Below are 19,229 nucleotides of genomic sequence, written 5' to 3'. Positions count from 1 at the left end.
ACACCCTCATATAGATGAGGAGCAGCGTTGGCCTCTTATTTTATACAGTAGATGACAAAGCAATACCCACAAATCAGATAATTAAATTCATTCTTAACTTAAATTTTTCCTTCTTTAAATAAAACTATGAAATTCTTAAATTATAATTAAAAAGGGGCAGATGCAGTATTGAATGTATTACTGTTTATAGAAGGTATTTTGTAGGACACTGCACATGCTAAGATAGTGGGCAAACACCAGAAAAGGGCTGTATAACTTCCACTTGAGGGGCTAGAAAGTGGGTATAGGTTGCAACGTGGAGTTGGGGGTAGTAGATTGAAGTTTTGCATAGATCAGGCATGGCCAAACTATGGCCTTCCAGCTGTTGTGAAACTACGAGTCCCAACATGCTTTGCCGGAGTTTTGTTATTAGGGAATGCTAAATCTATGGTAAAGCATGCTGGGATGTGTAGTTTCACAACAGATGGAGGGCCACAGTTTGGCCATGGCTGGCATAGATGCAGGTGTGGTATATGGTCCCGACAGTCAGGATCCCGACAGTCATTAGCCCGACGTCAGGATCCCGATTGGCCGGACTCAGACAGCGGGGCAAGTGCAACAAAGCGGATCCCGATGGTCGGGAAAGTGTCCGGCGGCCATAGATGCTAGTGCACACTGGTAACTAATAGCCTAACACAGGCATGTCCAAACTATGGCCCTCCAGCTGTTGTGAAACTACACATCCCAGTATGCCTGTACATAGTTTTATCATTCCTGAATAGCAAAACTATGGCAAGGCATGATGGGACTTGTAGTTTCACAACAGCTGGAGGGCCATAGTTTGGACATGCCTGGCCTAACATATGGTTGTGCTACATACAGTACGTAGGTACAGGGGCATCTCAAGAGGTGCACAGCTCTGCATATAATTTGAATACATTATATGCATTTTTCCATGCATGCTTCCGTTTTTCAATCTATGTCTATCAAAAAAGCCTTAATATTGTGACAAAAAATTACTTATATTCATGTGCTGAATATTGTTGTATGTATTATACATAATTCATAGAAAACATCTAGATCATCTGAAAGCATCAGGAACATTAAATCCAAACAGTGTATGCTGCCCGTGTGTACAGCCGAAAGACTATGCATAATTAACCTATATGCCTTATGCACTCCGTTATCATCATCATCATTATCAATGTGTACTTGCACTTGTCCTGTAGCAGGTACACAAGATATGCCTGCTAATAGGAATGCTGGTTTTTGAAGGATCTTACACAACCTCTTTCCTCCAGCGTTCTGCCTCTAGTAGAAAGCAGACACAAGAGGCATGTATGTTCAAGTCTTCATTGCCACATACTGTATATGCATGTTGTCTTTCTGTGTATGAGTAGTGCAATTTATTTAAGCTGGATTGGTGTAAATTCAGCTCAATAGGGAAGATGTATTAAGCCTTTAAAAATATATAAACGCCAGGGTGATAGAGATGGTCGCAGATGAAAATGACACACTGCCGGGAGAAGAGGCAGGGGAAGTCTCTGGGGAGTGATAAGCATCCAGCCAGTTAGCCCCTTATCACCTTCCCATTTATCTCGTTTTAAGGCTGAATACATCTGCCCCAGTATGTCTTAAGGGGTGATTACACTGGGTGTAGCTGGGTGATATTAGCTAAGCAATTATGCTTAGTGAAAATCACCCAGTCGCTGCCAGAGATAAGCTGGCAGCCATCCCCAGCAGCACCCTGCATGTACAGCCGAATAGACACAGCAGGTTTAGTCAAAATATTCTTGCCTGCAGTGTCTATCTGGCCAGGCGAGTGATGCTGTGGGGCCACGCATCGTCGCTGTGTACACACGGGACAATTCAGGGAAACATTCATAGAGATTTTGACAATGTAGTCAAAATTGCTTAGAACAAAATCGCCCCGTGTGTCCACAGCTTTAACTGCTCTTCAGAGAACCTACAGGATTTGTAGAATCCAACATGTGCAGAAAAACTGGAGGAGGAGATTACAGTATCTGGCTTCAAGATACAGATTAGATGCCACACTGATTTGTTATTTCAGAACATTGGCACCAGCAGGCCTGCATTTTGGATTTGATTTACACTTATTTCTTATATTTGTGAATAAACTTCTTTTGAAACAATTGAAGATCAGTATTCTTTAAATTAATTTTTTTCAGGCTTTCTTCAGTACTTAAAAGCAAGTTTAAATCAGACTATAGGGGTGTACACACGCTTCGATTTTGACAGGTTTTCGATTCGATTTTGCTTATAGAAGTTGAATGGTTTTTAAGATGCTTTCTATCTGCATTCGATTTGATGCGCGCTCCCATTTTCTCTAGATCGAAAAGAAAAATAGACTGTGCAGGCAAGGAAATATTGAATTCGATCCTGTAAATTAAATGTGTACAATGTGCCTTGAATGCAAATCGAAATTCGAATGCAGATTGAATCTGAAATCGAATGGAAAGCAAAGGCCAAAATCGATAGGGGATGAAATTGGGGAAATCGAATCAAAAGTAAAATCGATGCGTGTGTTTCATTAGTTTGATATTTATACTTTGTTATCTAGGAAACCAGGAACTTTTTCTAACTTTAGGAAATGTATTTCATTTTATGAAAGAAGTCTACAAAACAGTTTACATAAACAATTACCGTATATACTCAAGTATAAGTCGACCAGAATATAAGCCGAGGCACCCAATTTTACAACAAAAAAACTGGGAAAACTTATTGACTCAAGTGGGACCCTCACTCGAGTATAAGCTGGGGGGGGGGCTTTTTCAGCATAAAAAATGTTCTGAAAAAGTAGGCTTATACTCGAGGAGAGATGGACAGAATTTAACAAAGAAATTAAAAAAAAAAAAAATCAAATAAAAAAACAGATATAGCTAAAGGACTGGATGATGATGATGATGATGATGATGATGATGATAATGATGATGATGTTGCTGAGTATTTAAAAATCCAGCCACGTTATGTCTTCTCTGGATTTAAGAAATAACCTTGGAGATAGGTGGAGGGGCTCATTTGTTTACAATAGTGAGCCAAACGGCTCTGGCAGCAATACGAACACAACCAGTTTCATATATGCAGTGTGATCGAAGTTAGAGGATAGTGGAGAAAAAGCTACAGAAAGAACAAAAATGTCTGTGACACTGTATTCAAATCCATTACATACATATTCTAAATAAGCTAAGCTGGAACACTTGATTATTCATAAAAAAAAAAAAAGGTTGATTAGACTTTAGTTACATCAAAAATGAAAAAGCGGTTACAGGTCGAGTATCCCGTATCCGAGTATCCGTTATCCGAATTATTCCGAAATACGGACATTCCAGAAAGTGAAAATAACATTTTTTTTTGCTAAAAACTCACTGGGGACATTTGTAACAGCATCACTGGGGACATGATATGTAACTGGCACTATATATGTGAAAGACAATGATTGCTTGGCATTCAAATTCAGTGCTGAGATAGTACACACATTTTGTTTCACGTTTTGAAACCTTGTTTTTTGAACAATTAAAATATATTTGTGTGTATTTTATGTGGTAATAAAATATATTTGTGTGTATATTGTGTTTATACAGCATACATGCAAAATACTTCAAAATACATCATTGAAATATTAAAATATTCCGAAATACGGAATAATCCGTTATCCAAAATTCTCCTGGTCCCAAGCATTTTGGATACGGGATACTCAACCTGTATTTATTTCATATATATAGTAGGGTCCTGGAGTAAAACACTCCTTTGTAGAGATAATATTACATACAGATAAAGATGATATGCAGTGTTGTGTTCTGGAGTTAAAAGCCTATTAGCCGACATACTATATCAATAATTCATTAAAGCAGCGGTTCTCAAACTGTGGGTCCTGACCCCAAAGTGGGTCCCGACCTTCTCAGCATGAGGTCGCGACTCCATTTTGCTGACCATCAGGCTAATGACTTTTATAATCTCAGTCAGTGATTGAAGGAGTCTGAAATATCTGTTGAATTGTCTCTTACTTCAGGCTCCTCCCATCAATTTGTGCCTCCACAATGCTGCCATGTATGTGCTGTCTGCGGACTACACATGTGATGTGATGACCTTCTGCAGTAACTTGCTGGGGTCCCGCAATTATTTTTATGGTCTGATGGGGTCCCCGAGCAAAATAGTTTGAGGACCCCTGCACTAAAGTATAAAATCTCAGAGCTTGAAGATAAAAGTTGAGTATCCCTTATCCAAAATGCTTGTGACCGGAAGAATTTTAGATAATAGATTATTCTGTATTTTGGAATATTTTTATATTTCAATGAGGTATCTTGCATTTTTGTTGTATAAAACACAAACACATGAAATACCAACAAATATATTTTATTTGTGCATGAAACAAGGTTTAAAAAAAAATGAGAGTAGGATAATCTATAGATATTTTTGAAAAGGTTTTAAAGTCCTGCATATGGATTACAGTTCATCTAAAAGGTTTGGGTGTTACCCATAGTAACAGCAATTTGAGAACTGGATTAGGTCTCCCATACAACATTTGAGTGCCAAGTGAATTTGTGAAAATTGCAAAGAAAACTTGTTTATTCATCATGAGCTGTAACATTTACCTTATACAGGGTGAGTATACCTTATCCCAGGGCTGGGCAACACCGGCCCTCCAGATGTTGATGAACTACACATCCCAGGATGCCTTGCTTCAGTTTCAGCATGGCCACATAGCAAAACTAATGCAAAGCATCCTGGGATGTGTAGTTCACTAACATCTGGAGGGCCGGTGTTGCCCAGCCCTGCCTTATCCATATATCCAAAAACTGGTATTTCAGAATATATCCGTTTTTTTTTTTTTTGTCCTCCGTCCTCCCCCCACCCCACCCCCTTATTTTCATACTTACCATATCTCCCGGCGGGCTTCAGGATCGTCTTCAGTGGCATCTCCAGTCCCAGTGGTGCACCCCTGGGACCGCTGAAGAGGGCCGCTGGGGGACCATTGGGGCACAACCAGGGGACCAGGTAAGTATGTTAAAAAAAAAAAAAAAAATATTCCAAAAAACGGAAAAATCTCTCATCCAAAATGCTTGTGATCCCAAGGTTTTCGGATAAGGGATACTCAACCTGTATAGGAAATACATTTTTTTTTTTTTTTTTTTTTTTACACATTTCTTAATTTGAATTCATATAACAAATGTGAGCGATTCTGGCATCTTTAGTGGATATCTTGTGCATCTCTGAAATGTTGGCATTCAAAGGGTTAATGAGGACTGTAGAAAAAGCCTGCAGACTTAAATGAACAAAATTATTCCCCATCACTTGAATTCAACATACTGTACTGCAAACCATCATCCATGTTTAATTCCCTAAAAGACTAGTTAAAACATTTGTGCTGCAGTGTATCTTTCAAAAAGGGGCCTTGCTGCAAGATTTTCATATAAAAAAAAAAAAAAATATTTATGGTTTTTGCATGCATTACGAATACTGGCTGCTTTTGCATGTAGCCTATTCTCTGCACAAAAGTAGAATCAGAGATGCCCCAATGTTAATAACATTTAATGAGACCTTCACTAGACAATGTATTGGATCTATATAAAGCAGCACAGAAACAAAACAAGACTGAAAATAAACTAGTAATATTCATACTTGAATGTATGTATTACGCTTATGTAAATATAGTAATACCACCATAACTGCTTCAGTAATTTACTGCAGATATACCTGTAGGACCTGGCTGTAAGATAAACGTTTCATCTTGCTATGGCCTCTAAAGGGTGTAAAAAAGAAAAAAGCCAGATCTTGTGTGTCTTGTGTGGACTATAAAAGGCAGAATACTTGTTCGTGGACATGGAGGTGTGCTGTGCTAATGGGATTTGAAGTCCTGTAGTATAGATGTGGTACCACCTCCATGTGCTTTAGAAGAAGGGAGCTTCGTACTGAAGCTTCTCTAACATTGAGTAGGACCAAGAAAATGATGTCACAGATGACTGCAATGCTCATTTATTTCATGCAGATATATAATGAAACCTGGAGCTAGACATTTATGCACTAAACAAGACACATAGCGGTAGTGAAATTTATAGCAGCCATAAAGGTGTCTAATTAGCCCAGGTGGGTATATGGATTTGAGGCTTTCAGCTTTACATCATCAGTTCATAAATTCACTTCACACAATGCCAGTGACAATACTCAGGGCAAGAGACACAGCTGGTTCTGTACCGGCAGTAGCACTGCACACCGATAATTTCTTACCCAAGATTTATTGGAACATGTCACCTTTTTAATTTTTTTTATTATTTAAATCTGACTGGAGCCCATAAATAAACGTAGTGTTAATCTATTTAAGAAAAAGGAGATGTGGAGAGTTATCCAAGAAGCCAGAATAGGGTAGAATGAATGCAAGAAGTTTATTCTTTAATCGAAGTCCATAACATAATTGCCTGCAAGTTGCCGGAACCATTGCCATTCTGCCATTTTAGCGCATACAGGGCCTGAGTCAAAGATGATCACTATTGTGCAAATTTGCAATCCGATTAAATCAAATGACTTTGCATGCAGATGGATCATCGCACTCATGAACGAGCCAAAACAACTCATCGCAATCCCCATGCAATTTGAGGAAGTAAGCGTTTTGGGGCAGACACCTGCCGTTTTTCCAGGAGTGTCAGAAAATAAGGCAGGTGTGCCGGCATTGATCAGCCGGTCTCGGACGCAGAGTTGTGGAAGGGTCAGACTTACATTTGCACAGATTGGGAAAATCTGTTGACGGTTATTAAATTGTGTATGGTAGACAGGATACTGGATTGCTAAATATTGTCAATTCACTTGTAGATTTACACAGGGCGGGTTTTCTCTATGTCTGGGCGGCAGCTAACATCTCACAGTCATCTGCAACATTGCAGATCAGTTTACAAAGTTTTCTGTGTATGTAGTGTTACAGATTACTGGCCACACCTTCTCATTGAAGTAGAGAACACTGCCAGCATTCCTGCACGGTTGACATCTCCGCAATAAGAAAACTGCAGGCATCCCCACACAGCTGGCACTGCTGACACCATCGGCACATCCGCGCCGGCACTACTAACCCAGCTGGCTGCCCTACAAAGCCAAGACACCCACACCGAGGACACCACCAGTACAACCTTTCAAAGTGTACTTTCAGTGTATCCAACCTGCACAGTGCAAACCAATCTGAACCACTGTCTCTTGCACTGTATCCAACCCACACTGCATCTGACCAGCACTGTATCCAACCAAAACGTATGTTGTATTGAATGTACCTGCAAGTTGGTCTGGTTATTGCTAATGCATTAATCATTTGCAGAAACTGCCATTGCTTACTTTAGCTTTTGGCCTTTGTTTGTGAAAGATATTGGGGGGGTATTCAAATCTGGGATCACAGCTGTCGATCCCCGCCGACAGCCGTGGTCCTGGCCCGTTTGCAGTCAGATCGAACGCAAAACGACAGACGGGATCAATCTCCCGCCTGCCGATGGGCGCAAAGGGGGCGTGGCCGCAAAAACAGCTATGGATTGTCGATCTGCGGCCGGGATGACGAAAATCCACGGCCGTTATTGGCAGAACGGGCCAGACAGCTTCTGAAGTCTGCCGTGATCCCGCATCAATGCTGTCGTTAATGACAGCATTGAATAGGGAGCTGCCGCTATTTCCCACATCTGAAATAGCAGCAGAAGATTGCATACCCCCCATTGTGAGCAGTGAGGATGGCAAAATTGACTGGAAAGGAACATTACCGAGGTTATAAATACCAGGAAAAAAAAAAAAAGTGAACCCAAAACACTGTTTGGCAAATCCAAATCCAAATGACAATTCAGAGCCAAATCCAGCAAAAATGGTCTGGCACATTTGTTGATTTTACTTCATGTTGGATTGGATCCCAGTTCTCCTGATGGCTGCAAATTAAAGTCTTCCAACGTATTGTCAAAATTGATTGTCAAAAAGGAGTATACAAGATTGAGTGTAATATTATTCTCAGGTGTACTCTTTTTCCACTGGATGCCACACTTCTGCTGAGGGTGAACAAAAACTGGAATCCTTTGCTGGTCTCATATGCGCCTTCTACTACTTTCCTCTGCTATGCCAAATCATTCCTCCAATCTGTGTTAAGGGCTTCTATTCCCTAAATCTCTTGCTCCTCCATGCCACTAGCTGATTCTCCTCAGCACAAGATTGTGCGCTCATCTCCCCAGCTCCTCCTCCTCCTCTTGCCTAGAGCCTTCTGAGCAATGTAGTCATCCACTGCACCTCCCAGTGAGCAAAATTGTCAGTGATAAAAAGGATAGCCTGCTTTAGCGGGGTACCAAATACATGACAATGCCGGGTTTTATTTTTAAAGGAGGTGGGCAAAGGGCTATGGTCACACCCCAACATAAAGTAGTATGGAGATCTATACGGGACTCCAAAATAGAATATAAAATACAAAAAACAAGTCTTCCTGCAAAAAGTATACCAATTTATTTATGTCATAATCAAACAAAATGTCAGACAAGATATGAGAAGCTTAAATCAAACTGCAAAATACAGTCACATTGTCACTGCAATTTGCATGGTCTACAGAATGTTCCAGATGTTTTTATTGTCGTAAGATTTTTTTATCAACACATTTTATTGACAAAATCTGATTTCACATGCAAGATATGAAAAGCTGTAAGTTCGCCATTCAGAATACATTATGTTTCCAGCTTGTTCACAATTGCAACCATTTTGTTAGCTGCTCAAATATCTGCCTTCTTACTTGCGGTAACACCGGAGGCTCTTCAGGGCGGGCTGGATACATATCTGCACAGTGAGCAGCATCTGTAATGGTGATACAAACTTTAGTCTGAAAGTCACACACATAACCACTGGAAGTAGCCATTTTATGGATTAAAATCCATGTTTACTAGAATGCACCCCTATTAAATTTACAGGTAAAACAGATTAGAGTTGAAGTTACCATCAGAGTTATAACTAGACTTTGGTGCTCTGGCCATAAAAGAGCGCTGAAGCTCCATCGAAGATGGGATGTCGCTAGGGACAGCCAATAAGATTCTTAGGTGCTAGATAAATAAGTAGATTTTGGCTGTTGCTATGGGTAACTTCCTCCTTTAATAGAACTCCCATCTTGTAAATAAGCCCCTATGTGGATGGTGACGCATCTGTACTTGCATCCAGCACCTTAGTGCAGGGGCGGATCCAAGGGGTGGGAGGGCTTTATTCTGAGAGTAGGACCAGGAAGTACAACTATGCCTGAAGCAAACCTTAATTTTAATTTAGATAAAGGTTTGATAAAAAAAAAAGAAAAAAAAAAATTACAGTAGGGACTTAACTCTAATACTGAACTATTTAGTGGAGTTTCCTTCGCTTTTTCTAGCTTGCTGCAACTAACCCCAGCACATGCTACTCCTACAGGGTGAGAGGTTTGAAGGCAAGTAATGTACATTAAAAGTGCAAATAAACTGTAACCAGAACACATATATACAGCTCATAAGCTCAACTTTTCCTGCACAAGTCTTAAACGAGAAGTAATGAGACTATGTTTTCTGTCCCATAGGTATATACAGTAATGTTATGTTTGTTACCGTGAAGCTTATACATTGATGCATCCCAATGCTAGATGCAAGAGACGCAACTGAAAAGACGTCCCATCAGCATATAAGTGAATTGGAATACTGTAGGTAGTAATGCCCGGCTACACACCCACAACACTGTTCTTACACAGACTTTACACCCAGAAGTACCCATTTTATGAACCATAGAAACGAGAGAGAAATGAGAGGAGTCCTACCCAGAATCGCAGAGATAAAACGCATGTTTTCAGCACATTTGTACAAGCTTTATATGTGAATATTTTTTATACACCATTTAAAAGCTGAATAATAATAATAATAATAATAATAATAATAATATTATTATAAAATAAATTAAAAAAAAAAGGGTCAGAAAAGAAATTACCCTCCATTGGAAAGGCCAAAAGGTCACTGCTAAGGTTTGCCATAATGCCCAGAGCATGCCATGGATCAATCAAGCCATTTGGAAAAATGATTCGGCTGGCTTGGACTTTAAGCCCTCCATAATTTTCATTTGTTTGCTGAACTGCATCAGTAACCATTGTTAAATTAAAGTCTGGACCATAGATATCTGTACATTGCTGGATGTGATAACTGCCGGGGAAAAAAAAGGAACAAGTTAAAATGCTTTACCTAAAAACATGTTTTACATTGTGAGATAAAAACTACCCATTAGTGGTAATACATTATACTGGTCTGTGGTAAAATCTGTGGGTTTTTTATATTTAGTGCATGCGTTCTCCTTGCCGATATCGCCACAGTTTTCAGAAAAGTAATATAAATGCGAGCTGCAAAAAATGAAAACTCATCCTTTATCATTCGAGTGATGGAAGATAGGTACCAGGGCTCCTGGGAAGTGATTATGCTTGTGGGCTATTACTGGTGCCTCAAGAGATGGTCTAGGTGTGAAACATATATCTGAATGAATCCCCCTGAGATTGGGACAAAACTGAAAATTGTGGTTTTACTTATGTAGGTGGGTTATATTTTTCAGTACTTGTGTATTTGCAGGGCACCCACTAAGCGATTTGCTTAGTGGGCTATTCTGCGTAGTGAAATCGCATTGCATGGCATGCAATTTTGGAGGTGCTATACAATGAGATTTTCCTTCGTTAATTATTAGTGCACCCTTGCCTGCGGATCGCATGCCATTTGTGGTGCAATGCGATTTTTCATTGTATAAGCACCCATGCGATGAGATGTGATGGTACTTCATTTTAAAAGCACCCATGCACACCCTCATTATCCACGTCACACCGAAGCGTGGCGAGCGGACCTGGTTTCGCATCCTCCCGACCTTTTTATACCCCCACTATCCACATCGGCGTGGAGTTAATTTTATAAAGTGTGGTGTGCGCTCACCACACTTTATAAAATCAACTCCACACCGACGTAGATAGTGGGGGTATGAAAAGGTCGGGAGGATGCGAAACCAGGTCCGCTCGCCACGCTTCGGGGTGACGTGGATAGTGAGGGTGTGCATGGGTGCTTTTAAAATGAAGTACCATCACATCTCATCGCATGGGTGCTTATACAATGAAAAATCGCATTGCACCACAAATGGCATGCGATCCGATCCGCAGGCAGGGGTGCACTTAAAATTAACTAAGGTAAAATCGCATCACATAGCACCGCAAAATTGCATGTCATGTGATGCGATTTTCCTACGGTACCTTACGTATGTAAATTGGGCGCCCTGCAAATACACAAGTACCTATTTTTCTGTGCAGGGTAAATACTGGCTGCTTTTGTATGCAGCCCACAAATGTTAGGCAGGTGTTTTTTAAGCTGCATTGCACCATGGTTTGGCCACTTTCTTGCTTTACTTACAAATGTAAATCAGGCCCCATGTCCACAGGTATACCCAGAGTTTGAGTTAATTTTTACAGAGCCCAATCAGCATCATGATGGGCTGAAGAGAACATTTGCTTGTATGGTCACTCGATTTGATGGTGTAAATGTGCTGCATGTCCCTGAGGTGCCGACACTACAGTATTTAGATCTACTTTTGTCATCTAAAATAATATAGTCATTACAGATGTTCTAGAACAGTGTTTTTCAACCACTGTGCCGTGGCACACTAATGTGCCACCTTGAGCGGTTCTCAAGTGCGCGCCAGCTCTAGAGATGACCAAACCAGTTTACAGCCACCACCAGTTTAACTGTTATTTACTGGTCTCTTTTCATATAAAAGGGCCCATGTATTTTATGTTCGTTACCTGTGGGGACCAGTGTGATTTTTTTTTATATGGGGGCCAATAGGTTTGTTTTTCTTTCCTGTGGGGCCAATGCCCTGTGGGAATTTCATGGTGTGAATTGGCAGTTTTAAAATCTTATTTAGTGTGCCACAAGGTAAAGATGTTGCAAATCACTGTTCCAGAAGCATCTTGGATAAAATAAACTCCATAAACAACCTGGTAATGCAGAACTTCTCGGAGGGGAATCGTTCTGCTCATGAGAAAGCACTAACATTCACTTCCTGTTCTCTTGGCAACCATTTACTTTTAAAGTGGAGATCTGTGCGTTTCTAGATTCCACTGTGCGATGTTCTCACAATACAACCTACTACACTGCCTATGGGAGGTTACCAGAGGCTAATCGGCACTTACAGCATCAGACAGAAGGAGGGAAATCATTCAGCAATGTTCAGCGACCACTAAATGAAAGCGTTCAAGTTGGCTTAAATAAAATATAAAAGAGTAATAAATATGTCCAAAAAAAAAAAAAAAAAGGAATTTATCGGTAGTAACCATGCTGGAGATAGAAGTGTGGGGTCAGCTTACCTCACAACTGTCCTGATTTACACAGGGCAGGTCCTCTTAGAGTGCTCTGCCCTGATGCCCTAATTGAGACAGCTTTAATTTCACTTGATGGACTGCCCTGATTACTGCTACCTCTGGTGTGCTTAGCATTCAAAGGGTGTCTGTCCTTAAGGAAGAGAATGGGGCGTCCCAGAAGCAGTAGGCAAGCACCAAGAGGAGATACACCCTCTTCTGTAGACTATTCTCTAATTTGAGACTATGGAGGTACGGATATATATTCTCCTACATGCAGCACAATGCTAGAGAAATTACTGAGATAAAACAGTACAGAGATATTTAGAGATAGTTGGTATTATGGTCTCCAATGCAGGGGCTCTCTCAATAGTGGTTGTGGATGCAATGCTAATCTCAGCCTTCCCTTGGAGTGCTAAGACCAGTAACATGGAGGGTGGAGGGAATGAAGGCCAGTTACCCAGATGAACGAACCCTCCCTTCTCTTCAGCCCAGCAAACAATACTGTTTGCTGGGATGCAGCCGTACCATGGAGGCTGTTGCCACTGGGCAGCCGCAGTGTTTTCTGCCTGTGAGTGGCAATCACACTGATTGCTCACTTATAGCTTAAAGGGGCGACACAGCCAAGCTCCGAAGTACAGTTTTGTGGACCACAAAGCACCCGGGAGGCCCAGACATGCTCTTTAATGCGACAATTTACCATAGCCAAGGTCTACTTTAACTACTTACCTCAAATCCAACTTAACATGGCCTGTGAAACAGTGGATTTGCGATTGGAAACGTGATCCACCCATAACACAGGCCTTTTTTGCATTCCTTTTAGAACACATCCCAGTCTTCACACTGGACTATCCAGGGACTGCAAACTCCTTCTCAAGTGTCAGTAATGACGTGGGTAAACGTGGGTTCACACATGTCTAGCAGCAAATAAGCACTGCGTCAGTGTTACATGGATCACTAGTGAATTGGAAGGATGACGATCATGGCTACTACACTGTATATACAGCACAGGTACACTTGGAAATGTATTTTATATTAATATCTATCAGTCCGTCAAAGTAGCGGCACTCAGACTTAATGGATTCCAAAAATTATTTTATCCAATCATAAAAAGTGTGTAATGGGGTACATATCACCCCATGGTCAAGGTGCAGAAAAGTATCACACCCGTCTTCCATTCACATGTTGGGAGTATGAATGAGCGGGGTCACAGCTGTAAGAGGAGGGGCCCTAGACTGCACACCCTGAACATGCGACATGCTACCTGCTGAGACTTGTAGTGCAGCAAGGTGCACCAAAATACAAATGCTAAACCTATTAATAATTTTGCTTTATTGCATTTCAGAGGTTCTTTGCATAATGGCCATTATTACGGTAACCTCTATCCAACAAGTCCCTAACATTACTATTGGACAAGTCCAGGGCACGGGACCCCCCCAAGCCAGTCCAGCAGAACCACCCCATGGCATCACATTGGTGTAAAATTAAAGTGATAGTAAAGGGATACAGGGAACATTATGTGATAAGTCTTACATAAGAGGTAATGATAAAATGTACATTACCTTAAAGGAAAACCTGAGAATGGCTGAGCACTTGAATCTGTAGACTGAAAATATCCAAATTCGGTGCACGTCTGGTACAGCCATTGCCGACCTTAAGTAAAAGAGGAAGAAAGGGAGAAGAAAAAAAAAAAAAAAAAAAAGATTAACACTTTTATTACCTTTTGGATGTCTGTATATTCAGTGTTTAGTCTTCATCATTCATAAGACAGTATTGTATGGTTTGAGATATACAGCAATAAAACAAACAGATGCCTGAGAAGGTCAGTATAGTATATTTCTGGCACATAATGCTTCCTTTTGCTGCAACTGTAATAACATTGTTAATGACAAGCACATGTTTAGTTCACATGTAGTCAGATTTATACTGTTTTACGGAGGTGGTAGCACACAGCTGAGAACTAGAGTCACAGAGGGAGAGAACTTCCAAACGGAGTTCTCACGAACAAAATAAACATTATGGTACATGATCCATTAAAGGAGCAAAGTGAGTCATGAAATCCAAAACAAGTGCGCATTGTGGTGGTTCTACAGAGGAAACACAAATACACACCAATAAGCTATAGATTTTATTAAGAACTAGCTGGAGTACCCATCGTTCTCCAGGATTTTAAGAATGTTTCTTTACAAAAATCAATTTAACTACTATACACACACACAGTACAAACATTTGTTACTCATTAATTTACGATGGAGCACAGCACATTAAGCATCTCCTGATATACTCTGCGCTGCTGGGGAACCCTGCTACTGCCACCAACAACACTTTGTGTGGATTCATGCCATCTCCATTCCCCTCCTCACATCATGTTACTGTCCCCGTCACATGCAACCCTGTCAATGACATATCAAGCATATCTTGATATAGTCTGTGCTGCTTGTTCACAGATTGTAATTGATGTGTATCAAGTGGAGTGTAAATTTCTCCAGAGTTATGCTGTCTGCTGAAATACTCTGTGCTGATGCCTCAGCCTTAGGGTTGTGTTACCCTCACAGAGTTTGTTCACAGATTGTAAGTAATGTGTGTACCAAGTTTGGTGTAAATTGCTGCAGTCATTCCTGAGTTATGCTGGACATACATATGAGCGCACAACAAGAATTGTGGTTTATAAATAATTGAACCGTAATCAATTTTTTTTTTGCTTTGGCCGTGTAAAATTTCACGATGTGAACTGTGGATTTGTATAGAAAGACAGAAGGACAGACACATTTTCAGTTTATTTGTTGGAGGGAGAGAGACCACCCTGAATTTTGCACAGTTCAGAGATTATCGACAATCAGTGCACCGGCGTGAGTCGCACCGAGCATATGTGGTGATGGGCTTGTATCAGTGGGTGTAGTCAGAGGACTTTGTAATTGGAATGAGCGTTAAACAAAACTAGTGGTTTTATTTAAAAATGAACAGTAATTAATTTAGATTTTAAATTTGTATTAGTGTTTTTTTTTTGCACTTGTATGTACAATTTTGCCAAGGTCTGAGCATCATAGGTTAAATACAGCACCGTAATGGAGTTTATGAACTGTGCAGTTTGACAGCTAATTATATTTTAATTAAGAATTAACATAAATTTGTAATCTCCTACCTGCTGATCCTGATAAACATCTGATCAGATGCTTATGATGCTAATAAGGATGGCAGATCATGGACTCAGGCCATTGTGTAGACCTTATATATACACACACCTAAGCAATCTACCTCTTCTGTTACTTGACCTGCACCAAGTTAATACCCTTAATGAGAATCTGCCTGGTTACATGGGCTTCCTTTGAAGTCATAAAAAAAAAAAAAATTCATGCTTAAATAAAAAAAAAAAAATTATACTTTCACTAAAAAACGACAGATTACCTTTATTTACTGGGGCATATAGCAACTGGAAAGGGCCATGCTACATCCCCATTATTGTGTACCATTGCATTGGAACACCGGGGAGGTGGTCACACCTTACCTCTCAGCAGTTCTGGGCTGGCACTGCGATATAGATATATAGTAGAGGTAGAAATAAATCCAAACGACAGCACTTTGAGGTGATTTCAAATATATTGTGCAAAAGCAATAAACCAATGTTGTTTCGGGGCTGGCATTCCCCCTTTGTCGAGGTACAAAGGATTGTGCCACTCAGCTGCATGGGATGCTAAACCACTATTGACCTTGTAGTGCACCTCACTGTAGAAATTCACAAACTACGTTGTAAAGTTCTTGGAGAAGTAAACAGCTTGAATGAAAAACAGATCAACTGAAAGCAAACAATTAATCCAAGCAACCTTTTCGGTAATTCCAGTAATATGGATACAAGTCTCCTGCACTTCAGGTACAGTGTGGCAATGTCATTAATTGTAAAGCAATGGATTTATCGAATCACCAAAAGCTTCATACAGAAGCCAAAAGAGAAACAAAAAAAAAAAAAAAAAAGGAAAGGTACTTGATTCCTAGCACGGCGCCCGTCGGGTCCCATCGCATACCTTAACTTAAGGTATGCGATGGGACCCGACCGACCCGATTTTCGGGCTTTAAAGAAGTTAACGCACTTTGAAAAATCGGTGGCATCGCATGCCATTATAATGCGACCGACCTGATTTTTACAATGTAAAAATTCCCCCCAGACCCGATTTTTAATTGTAAACCCACCCTGATGGTCAATTGTGTCAAATCCCCCCCCCCCCCATTGTTAACGCAACGCCACGATCAACATCAACCCGAAGCGTGGCGAGCGCAGCGAGCCCGCGAGGGGCGGCGGTACGCTTCCTCTGACCTTTTCATACACCCACTATCCACGTCGGCGTGGAGTTGAGTTTATATAGTGTGGCGAGCGCAGCAAGCCACCGAGCCCAAAGCGTGGCGAGCGCAGCTAGTCCACGCAGGAAATGGACTGAGCGGTGGAACGCAAACATTTCCCGGACCACGAATAGGTGGCGGGGAATCAATATTCAGACGGACCGATGTGCTATGACATCATTTCCGGCGCTTCTGGTCTCCGGAGTTAGCGTCCGCAAATGGACGATCAAGGAGACGGGGGCTAGATCGGCAAATAAGAGGTATGCACGCGACCCCCCTCTGATATTCTACTAAGGTTTTAAAGGATTATCAAAATCCAATAGATGTTTATTCACTGTGGAACATAAGTAATGTTTCACTTCCGGGACACGAGTCTTAACGTAACGTCACTTCCTATAAATGATAGGCTGTGTGTACGAACATAAAAGGTTCCTTATAAAGATCTACAGTGTACATTATTCTTTGCTTATTAAATTTTATTAAGGACAATATGCTGTAATGGTTTTTGTGGGTTTTCTGGAAATCCCTTTGAAATGTTATGATGTAAATAATCCGGAAATGACCCGGAAGTATAATCTCGTAACTAAGTTACAATTTATAATACAGTCCATCTAAATGCTTTAAAGTGGTTTATCATGCTATTTTTAATTCGATATCATATGTGAATTGTATAATATATTTAGTTCTGTCTCCGAGCATCTCTTTGATTTTATTATTTTTGAAATTACAAGTGAATCAATTTTGTATGGTAATTATCCACCAGGAAGTATGGGTATAAATACCCCTAAGGCACACTCATATAGACACCTTGATAAAGCTGACAGGGGTCAGCGAAACGCGTTGGTGCCTAGTGGATTCTCACCCAATACCTGCCTGCTAAACTTTCTGGACCAGAGTTCGTACTACCAGGGAGAACGTACCACCACCATTCGGGATTTACAAAAATTTCACCGCATCCATCGTTGAGGTCTTACCTTCCGTGGGTATTACCTGCCCTAATTTAAAGAAGGACTTCATCCAAATAACCTCCAGCGGCCATTCCCTCAATTGTGGTTCACATATGGACTTCTCCACACGGGACTCTGAATCATCCAGTGCAGGTTATATGATATTACCTAAATCCACTCTTATCAAGTTTTGCATTTTTAGAATTATTTTTTTTATGATATAGTTTTATATCCGGATAAATTGTGATTTATGTGTCATTAAATTTGTTATAACTTTTTATTAATTGATTCACTTGTCATTGATTGTTGAAATACCCCAGCGCTGCTAGTTTGTTTTTTCTTCTGTGTATAGTCCCGCGTAATACGTCTGAAGTAATGCGCGTGGGCTCGCCACACTATATAAAATCAACTCCACGCCGACGTGGATAGTGTGGGTATGAAAAGATCGGAGGATGCGTACAGCTGCGCTCGCCACGCTTCGGGTTGACGTTGATCGTGGAGGTAACAATGGGGGGGGGGGCATACAATGAAAAATGGGGTCTATTTAACATTGGTTCCAATGTAAAAATTGGGTCGGTCGGGTCGATCACATCGCATGCAATTTGGTTGCATGCGATGAACCCGATTTTTTGCGACCCGATTTCATACAATTAAAAATCGGTGGCGCTGTGCTAGGAAACAAGTACCAAAAAAAAAAAAAAAAAAGCACCACAACTGAGGGGTTACCTAGAACACATGCACTCGTCTTTTTTTTTTGGGGGGGGGGGGGGGGGGGGGGAGGTCTCAGTTTCCATCTTTTGTACTTCGTGAATACACTATTCAGTCATATGCCCTAGGAGGAGGCCAAGAAACCAGATCCTATAATTTTTTTACACACCACCCTCTATTTACACAGAATTCATTTTGCATGGATTTCAAGGTTAACAAACAAACAGACCAAAATGTTCAGTGAATCCTGTGCGTTTCCATCCGCTGCAGCCCTGTAAAAATGTTGCGACGTTCATGGATAAGTGGCAACCCAACAGCTACAGACATCTATCCTCCATGCGTATATAGACCATGTGAGCTCTGTGTGACTCTGAAGCACTGTGAATCTTTTTTTCTGTTTTTTTTTTCTGCTAAATTGCATATTATTTGCAAAACAGAGTGAATATAATACACAAGCAGCTTCCCATCATTAAAATGATATGTAGCATGTCTATATTCTGTATGTGACTGCTGCTGTATCTGCATAGGGGTATGAAACATTAGTGGTTTCCTGGACCACAGTGTAATTTAGCATGGCGCAGCAAGAATTTACCACACTTCACTGATACATATAAACTATTGTCATAGCTAATGTTAATAAAGTTCTGTGAATTCAAAAGAATGGAAAGACCTATTTAAGTGCTTCCCCGGCAGCCGGTATGCCTCCCTACCTCTAGATGAAGAAGGACCTCCCCAGCTGCAGTCACTCATATCTTGGATATATTTCTGGTAGCTTGCATCAATGCACTTTTCTGTTTTGGCTTTCATAATGGTTTGGATAACTTCAGCGTATCTCTCATATGGGGAGCCCAGTGACTCACTCGCCATAATATCACAAACAACCTGGATCGTGACATTGGTGCCCTTGATGCCCTTTTTAAATAAAA

General features: G+C 40.7%; 1 protein-coding gene across 2 annotated transcripts in view; it reads right to left on the bottom strand.

Annotated features, from left to right (window-relative positions):
• Positions 1-8,425: 8,425 nt before the first annotated feature.
• Positions 8,426-19,229, bottom strand: part of LOC146064510 (putative serine protease K12H4.7) — a 39,622-nt gene continuing 28,818 nt past the window's right edge. For both annotated transcript variants that reach the window (XM_083178061.1, XM_083178063.1), the window contains exons 6-9: positions 19,014-19,215; positions 13,879-13,969; positions 9,928-10,136; positions 8,426-8,790 (exon numbers count right to left, since the gene is read on the bottom strand). In XM_083178061.1, coding sequence (XP_083034187.1) covers positions 8,681-8,790; positions 9,928-10,136; positions 13,879-13,969; positions 19,014-19,215 — 612 coding nt within the window. In that variant the 3' untranslated portion in view covers positions 8,426-8,680. The remainder of the gene's footprint in view (positions 8,791-9,927; positions 10,137-13,878; positions 13,970-19,013; positions 19,216-19,229) is intronic.

The sequence above is a fragment of the Crinia signifera genome, chromosome 3 (genome assembly GCF_055691185.1).
Source record: "Crinia signifera chromosome 3, ASM5569118v1, whole genome shotgun sequence".
In the NCBI taxonomy this organism is placed as follows: Eukaryota; Metazoa; Chordata; class Amphibia; order Anura; family Myobatrachidae; genus Crinia; species Crinia signifera.
The sequence above is the reverse complement of the archived record's forward strand: the minus strand, read 5'-3'. Positions and strand labels throughout refer to the sequence as shown.